The 8,356-nt window shown below is 35.8% G+C and overlaps 1 protein-coding gene across 2 annotated transcripts; it reads right to left on the bottom strand.

The window, feature by feature from the left end:
* Positions 1-709: 709 nt before the first annotated feature.
* On the bottom strand, positions 710-5,603 carry LOC107574634 (fucolectin-4-like). Of its 2 annotated transcripts, none has more exons than XM_016261073.1 (9): positions 5,563-5,603; positions 4,578-4,635; positions 3,971-4,035; positions 3,502-3,784; positions 2,910-3,043; positions 2,779-2,811; positions 1,663-1,945; positions 1,367-1,503; positions 710-984 (listed from the first exon to the last, which is right to left on the bottom strand). In XM_016261073.1, exons 2-9 carry the CDS (start codon positions 4,616-4,618, stop codon positions 980-982), a joined length of 981 nt encoding a protein of 326 aa, XP_016116559.1. In that variant the 5' UTR covers positions 4,619-4,635; positions 5,563-5,603; the 3' UTR covers positions 710-979. The 2 variants fall into 2 exon arrangements, with proteins under 2 accessions (XP_016116559.1, XP_016116558.1); XM_016261072.1 differs by lacking the exon at positions 5,563-5,603 and adding an exon at positions 4,814-4,834.
* Between the last annotated feature and the right edge of the window lie 2,753 nt (positions 5,604-8,356).

Below are 8,356 nucleotides of genomic sequence, written 5' to 3'. Positions count from 1 at the left end.
AATTTAAAAACAAATTCAGTTCTTTAAATCCAAGCATCTAATCATTTTGTTATTTATAATGATTATAAGAGTTTAAGGTATGATATAATATATTTATGTAAATAAATATAAATTACTATGTTTGTGTAGTATACATAAGCACGTGCATTTTTATGAATAAAAATGTATTTCAGTCATATAAATTGCCATATTTGAAAGTGCTAAAATAGGTGATAAATGTCTTTTGCAATACATATGATCTATTTCTTCAACTACTCCTTCCTGCAACCCTGACAGTGACTGCTTAATTTAGGCTAAATTTGCAACCCTGTTACTTGTAACTGTTGCACTTTTTTACTGTTTAAAGTCTTTATTTACTTTTGATATTTAATTTGTTTTCCTTATACCTAAGTTTTAATCCTGCATGTGTGGTATTCTACAAACAGACTCCGATCAACCGTGTCTTCTGTCAAACCTGGAAGTGGGAATGTGTTTTATTCTGTCAGTAATAATCAGACAGTGGCACAAAAAGGTATTAATGAGTAACACTTTCATTATTGTTTTCATTAAAGTAGATGTGTGCAGGAATTTCAGAATTATATATGATTAAAATTGGTTTTGGATGTTGTTAAACTCACACCTTAGCTACACTTCATATAAATATATTTCCTCCTCACTGTAAACATCCAAGTGATTTTTTGATTCAGAAAAATGCAATACAACATGCAATGCTGTGGTAATTTATTTAGAAAGCAAAGATGAACAAAGTTGGGTGTGTTCTGGGTGTAAATACACAACCTGCAGCAAACTGAAGTTAAGAATTTCAAAGCGTTAAACCTTCACCATTCAAACCTTTTCTGAATGTGCACCGAAAGAGCTCTTAAGGATTAAAGGTGCACAGGTCAAATGAAAATGTGCACGTATTGTTCAGAAAACAGTAGTTTGATTAAATTTGCTTATAGGATCAGTGGATCTGTGGTGTGACATCATCTTGTTCCACTTAATCTGGCAATGAAATCAGAAAAAAAAATGTAATTAAGGCAACAGAGACATAATAGTATACATTACTGCATTCACGCCATGCCGTAATTACTGTGATTTCGAGATGACAACACATGACATTCTACGTGGAGCTGTTCACACCCTTGGACTTGGAATTATTGCACTATCAATGCCTAAATATAGTGCCTAATGAATCTGAGGTGGTCAGGTGGTAGTGGTACGAGTTGTAGCTCTCAGAAAACTCAGTTCACAAGTTGTAATTACGTGTTCTACGAGGACCTGAATGCTTTTTCCAAATAATTACGATAGGGCGTGAACACTTATGTATAGTAAATGTACACATACAAATTTCTACACACCATGTCTCTCTCCTTTTATCACTTACCTGAATATACCTCAACTTCACACAGTGTGAGGAATTCATTGCGTCCAGGCACAATAAGGTTGACGTATCGACCTTTAACATGCTTAAACTCAAATGTTTTGGTGTTTCCAAGTGGGATGGGCCCAACAATTGCAGCCCTGTGAAGACACACAGAAACAGAGAAAAAGAGAGAGACATATCAGATATACTTCTGTCAAAGGCAAGTTTGTATTCAAATGATTAATTCAAAGTAATTTCATCTTATTTACTCATTTTCTAACAATTTATGTAAGCATTAAGAGAGAGACAGCACTTACAGCTCATTATTGTTGCCGTTATTCTCCAGGCTGTTGCCGATACGGATCTGAATACCCTCGATCCTCTTTTCACAACAGTCTCCACGATTAGTGATGCTAACCCTGGTTACCCTGTAGACGTCCAACAAGTCAACTCTCCACCAGGGGTTCATGTCCCCGTTAGTCACGCTGCATGAGCCGAGCGCGAGAATCGACTGCCTGTTGCCATCGACAGCATTTTGAGCAGCTGCTAAATCACTGTATGTGGAAGACTGAACAGCTTTGCCTCCAAGAGCAAGATTCCCTGTTTAACATAAAGTAATGAACAATAACTTTGTTTTTTTACTTTAATGTACTAAAGTATAATCCCAATATAATGTGCAAAATAATGCTAAGCTATGTAATGCAAATGATTATAACATGGCTATCTTGGATACTTGATTCTGATTGGTCAGTCTTGACATTCTGAGGTCTGATAATTCCAAATAATGACTGTCATTAATAGCAATGATGTATAACAGACCGCTCATCTGGGTATCTAATACCTGTCCTTCTTGAAGAACGTTAAATATTTCACATACTTTTGAAAATCCAGCGTTTAGTTGATCCTGATAAGCGCTCATTGTCACAGTTGTAAACACGACGGCTTTCTTCTAACATGAGGGGGTTTGGAATCACACCATCTTTGTTACCAGGCGTAACGTTAAAGAACACGACACACAAGTCTCCTGGAAATCCTGTATAATTCAACCAATCTGATGACGACTTCGAAACTCCTGAAGTGTTTCCAATTTTGTGTGCGATATGCATCAGCTGTTCAGTCAACGGTCTGTGGGCGTGACGTCTGATGCTGAGACTAGGAGCTATTGTTCTTCACAGAAGCTTTGCGTTTATTACAAATGAGCTGATAATATATTTAAACTCAAATCAAAATTTTGTGTCCAATTTTTTTTATTTTATTTTTATTTTTTTTGTGGCAAGTTGCCGTCTAACAAGCCAGGGTTCTAATCATCCTGTCGGGGTTTATTTTGTGATGATAACTGTCTGGATGTGCATTATCCCTTATTGGTCAGCAAATGCTCAGTAAGAATATTATATGTGTTACTGACAACATTCACAGTAATGCAGAGCACTTACTTGGAACACAAATGTACAATGGTTTGTCCTCTTCTGTTAATAAAATAATTAAACAAACAAACAAAACATTAATAAGAACATAAAATTCTATCACTTCTTCTCTGCAGTCATCTTCTCTCTCTGTCCCTCACCTGCAAACACCTCGACTTCACACAGAGTGAGGACTTCATCGTTCCCAGGTAAAAAAATGTTGACATATCGGCCGTTAACAGGCTCAAACTCAAACACTACTGTGCCATCGGGAACATTGAGAACAGTTGCAGCCCTGCAAATACACAAAGAACAGTGTTAAAATGGAAACCAGACGCCTCTAAACACAATGTACATGTCTAAAAAATCAATTAAACTGTACTGAAATCAAATGAGTTTGTATAGCACTCTTCACAATCCAAATGATTGTTCATGTTTTATATTGCATTGCTATAAGAAACAATGGTCTAAACTTACAAATGTCTAATCACAATATGAAAAAATATGTTCAAGTAAAGGATATCTCCATGAAAGTGGCTGACTAAGTGGTTGGAGGAGGTACAATTCTAAACTTGCAGATATCTCATCACAATCAAAAAAAAAAAAAAAAGTTCAAGTAAAGGATATCTCCATGACAGTGGCTCGCTGAGTGGTTGGTTTGTGGAGGAGGTACAATTTTGCCTCCCATTTTGTTAAACTAGATCAAACATCACACACATCGGAAGATGATAAAACATTTGAAACATTTCTTACAGCTCATTGTTGTTTCCATTGTTCTCCAGCTTGTTACCAATACGAATCTGAGCTCCTCTGAGTCGTTCTTTGCAACAGTCTCCACGATTAGTGATGGCAACCTTGCTTATACTGTAGATGTTTCCAAGGTCAGCTCTCCACCATGGGTTAAACTCAGCTTTAGTGAAGGAACATGAGCCCTTCGCGTAATTTGCATCTCTGTTTCCATCTACTGCATGTTCAGCATCTCCCTGTGGTTGGCCTAAGGAGGACTGCACCACCCTGGCATTAAGAGCAATATTGCCTGTACACTCAATAAAAAAAAATATATATAAGACAGCTTCAAAGCAATACAATCAAATCAATCAATCACAAGATTTAAATTACCATATGATTTTAATAATTTAATCTGATTGATATGTAATGTGAAGACACAACGATTACAGCTTTTTAAATCCAGGCATTTTTACTATTATTATTCTAAACGTACCTTTCAAATTAGCTACACACAGCCCAGTAAAAAGTGTTAGTAACAAAATCACACGTATGGCCATCCTGATTAAAACATAAAAACATAATCTCAGCATATGAAGGAATACTTTTCAATTTTTCGTCCTCATTTACACAAAGAAACGGCATAAAGTCCATTTGATAGATTGATCAATTGCCACCTAATTAAATTGTCAAGTTTTTAATGCAGTTAATAAAAACTTTTCAATTGCATGTTTTCATTTATGTATATTAAAAATAAATCAATCAATCAATCAATATTGATAATATAATTTAAGCTAGCAGCACTTAATTATCAACAAACTCACTTTTATTATGTTTATTATGTTGTGTTTTAGTGTAGAACATGACATTTACACTGATATTGTGGTTTTGTGATAGGAAACATCCAACAATAATTAAAGAACAGTAGCACAGCTACTTTAAGTCTTTTTCAACAAAAAGCTTTGTTACAAGTGTGATCGGTTTAAAGTTTTGTGCAGAGAGTTTAGCAAATTTATAGTGAAATTGTTTAAATACTGTACTTTTTTTTCCCATTCCAATCATAATTTCACCTGCTGTAGAGAGTGCATAAACATTCAACTCACCTGGAATCCATCAATGCATCAACCTCACAGAAGACCTTCATATTTCAGAAGGTATCTGCTTTTAAACAAAATAATATGTTTTATATAATAAATGAATAATATTATAAATATTAGTTTCTAAACAATTGCTAGATGTATAATTTATCCAATAGATTATTCACATGAGGAATATTATGCCCTGACAAAACATTACAAACAAAAAATGTGCTAATCTAGATATGAAAATTAATACACACCAGCAGTCTATGAAGAGTATCTAGCTGACTAAGATTGTGCTCAGAAATTATGCTCTATTTATTGCTGAATAAGTCCCTCCCAACCAAATGAGGTATCTGATACCTACAGTGGGGGAAAAAAGTATTTAGTCAGCCACCAATTGTGCAAGTTCTCCCACTTAAAAAGATGAGAGAGGCCTGTAATTTTCTTCATAGGTATACCTCAACTATGAGAGACAAAATGAGAAAAAAAATCCAGAAAATCACATTGTAGGATTTTTGAAAGAATTTATTTGCAAATTATGGTGGAAAATAAGTATTTGGTCAATAACAAAATTTCATCTCAATACTTTGTTATATACCCTTTGTTGGCAATGACAGAGGTCAAACGTTTTCTGTAAGTCTTCACAAGGTTTTCACACACTGTTGCTGGTATTTTGGCCCATTCCTCCATGCAGATCTCCTCTAGAGCAGTAATGTTTTGGGGCTGTCGCTGGGCAACACGGATTTTCAACTCCTTCCAAAGAGATAATCAACAATAAATTGACCTATTACAAAAGAGTCCCCATTTTCTGTAAGCCTTTATTCTAATAAGAGACAATTACATACATAATTTGTAACATTCCCCTATAAATTTAATCATTATGTTACAAGTCAGGATGTTATTAGCGCTACTTTTGACACTATCAACCACAACATTTTTTTGAATAACCTCAAAAATTATGTTGGCATTAGTGGAATTGCATTGGCATGGTTGAAATCATACTTACCTGACCATCATTAGTGTGTAGCTGTCATGAATCCGGTCCATGAACTTCCGTCTGCTTACCATCAGAGGTCACCCTTTCCATTACATTGACTCTCGCACTACACCTACTGTTGCTTATCATCCCAGACTACATATCCCATCACTCATTGCACTGATTGCACTCAGCACGGATTGCACACAGCTGTTTTCACTGATTGCACACAGCTGTTTCACATCACTCACTCACTATATAACACTCACTCAAACTACCATTCACTGCCGAATATTGGTTAGCCTGTTAGTTTTCCTAGTTCCTGTTATCCTGCCCGTGTTTCCTTGCCGGTTTTCTTGGTTCTGATCTTTGCCTGTCTCCCTGGGTTTATCCCTCTAGTCTCGCCCCTGTGATTCTGTCTGCCGATCGTTGACCTACGCTAGCCCTAGGACTATTCTTGTGTTTTGCCCGCCATATACCTGTTTGCCATTGTTCAACCCTGCCTGTTATGACCACGTCACTGTCTTCTGTTCAGAATAAAGCTTGCACATGGATCCACACGTCTCTGTCGCCCCGTTACAGTAGCGGTAAATGAAAGAGGTATCATATCAATCACAAATACAGTATGGCATTCCACAAAGCTCAGTACTAGGACCGTTGCACCATGTACATGCTATCGTTGGGAGATATCATCAGGAAACATGGTGTCAGTTTTCACTGTTGATGATACTTGGCTTTATATTTCTTTACAGCCTGATGAAACACACCAATTCACAAAACTAACAGAATGCATAGTCGAAGAAAAAAAAAATGGATTACTAGTAATTTTCTATTTCTAAATTCTGAAAAAAAGTTGAGTTGTTAATTACTGACCAAAAACCTCTGCATGTAATAAACTAGAATACTGTTTAACACTTGATGGCTGCTCTGTTAATTCTTTGTCATCAGTTAGGAACCTAGGTGTGCTATTTGATAGCAATCTTTCCTTTGAAAACCATGTTTCTAGAGATTAGATTATTGTAATGCTTTATTGGGTGGTTGCTCTGTGCGCTTAATAAACTAGCTGCTGCATTTTGGACCAGCTGGAGTTTGAGTTCTTACCAGAAACAAAAATGTATGACCATATTAGCCTGGTTCTGTCAACTCTTCACTGGCTCCCTATTGAACAACGAATACATTTTAAAATCTTGCTAATTACTTCTAAAGCCGTGAATGGTTTAGCTCCTCAGTGCTTTAGCAAGCTCTTATCACATTTATATTTCTTTACAGCCTGATGAAACACACCAATTCACAAAACTAACAGAATGCATAGTCGAAGAAAAAAAAAATGGATTACTAGTAATTTTCTATTTCTAAATTCTGAAAAAAAGTTGAGTTGTTAATTACTGACCAAAAACCTCTGCATGTAATAAACTAGAATACTGTTTAACACTTGATGGCTGCTCTGTTAATTCTTTGTCATCAGTTAGGAACCTAGGTGTGCTATTTGATAGCAATCTTTCCTTTGAAAACCATGTTTCTAGAGATTAGATTATTGTAATGCTTTATTGGGTGGTTGCTCTGTGCGCTTAATAAACTAGCTGCTGCATTTTGGACCAGCTGGAGTTTGAGTTCTTACCAGAAACAAAAATGTATGACCATATTAGCCTGGTTCTGTCAACTCTTCACTGGCTCCCTATTGAACAACGAATACATTTTAAAATCTTGCTAATTACTTCTAAAGCCGTGAATGGTTTAGCTCCTCAGTACTTTAGCAAGCTCTTATCACATTAGAGTCCTTCACGTCCACTGCGATCTCAAAACTCTGGCCTAGAATATAATACCTAGAATATCAAAATCAACTGCGGGCAGCAGATCCTTTTCCTATTTAGCGGCAAGTCAATACATAAAAAGCTAATTTTACAGTTATTTAGATATTTATACAGATGGATCCAAAGATGAAGAAAATAGGGTAGGCATAGGAATATACATACCAACATTGAATGTAAGTATTGGGAAAAGATTACCTGATCAGTTGTTAGTTTATACGGCAGAGAAGATGGCAATTATTGTAGGATTGCAGTGGGTGGAGGAAGTAAAACCTGATAGAGTGGTATGTTGTGTTGACTCTGTAGCAGCCCTTTACAGTATTCAAAACATGAAATCTAATAGAGAAGATTTAATGCTAGAAATCCATCAAAATGTATTTAGATTGTGGAGGCTTCAGATAGATGTGAGATTCTGCTGGGTACCTGCTCATGTAAATATAAAAGGGAATGAGAAAGCAGACAAAATAGCAAATAAATCAAGCAGGGCGTAGGAGACGTAGCTCCATGCGATCACCGGGAGCTCAGTGCTCATGAATCCGCCGAGAGCAGTCTCACCTCTGCTAGTCATTCTGACATTTACCGCTGGCTCTGATGTCTCTGTAGTGGTTAAACATGAGGTACAATTTGTTTTGGGTAAATCTAATAGGCAATCTTTGGTCTCATGAATCTATTATTTCTTCCAGGTCATATCGTTTTGGCTGAGCACAAAGTTATGTTTAATAAATTATTTATTTATTAATCGTAATACAACGCTGACTTTGTTGCATACATTTGACCGAATTGTTTGCTTTTGTCTTTATTTCCTATTACATAAGTATCTTATACTTTATACTTATATCTTTTATAATGGTTATTTCGTTCATTAAAACTGACATTTAACAAAAAAGGCAGAGTTGTGCTTGTCATATTTCATTTTATTATAGGCTATACAGTGAAGATAATCAGAGTATATGTGCACATATTACCTAAACCACATATTAATATGTTTTATATTTTTTAAATGAAAACAAAAGGAG

This window comes from Sinocyclocheilus grahami, unplaced genomic scaffold (assembly GCF_001515645.1).
Source record: "Sinocyclocheilus grahami isolate Dianchi unplaced genomic scaffold, SAMN03320097.WGS_v1.1 scaffold2293.1, whole genome shotgun sequence".
Lineage (NCBI taxonomy): Eukaryota > Metazoa > Chordata > Actinopteri > Cypriniformes > Cyprinidae > Sinocyclocheilus > Sinocyclocheilus grahami.
This window is presented reverse-complemented; position numbering and strand designations above follow the sequence as displayed.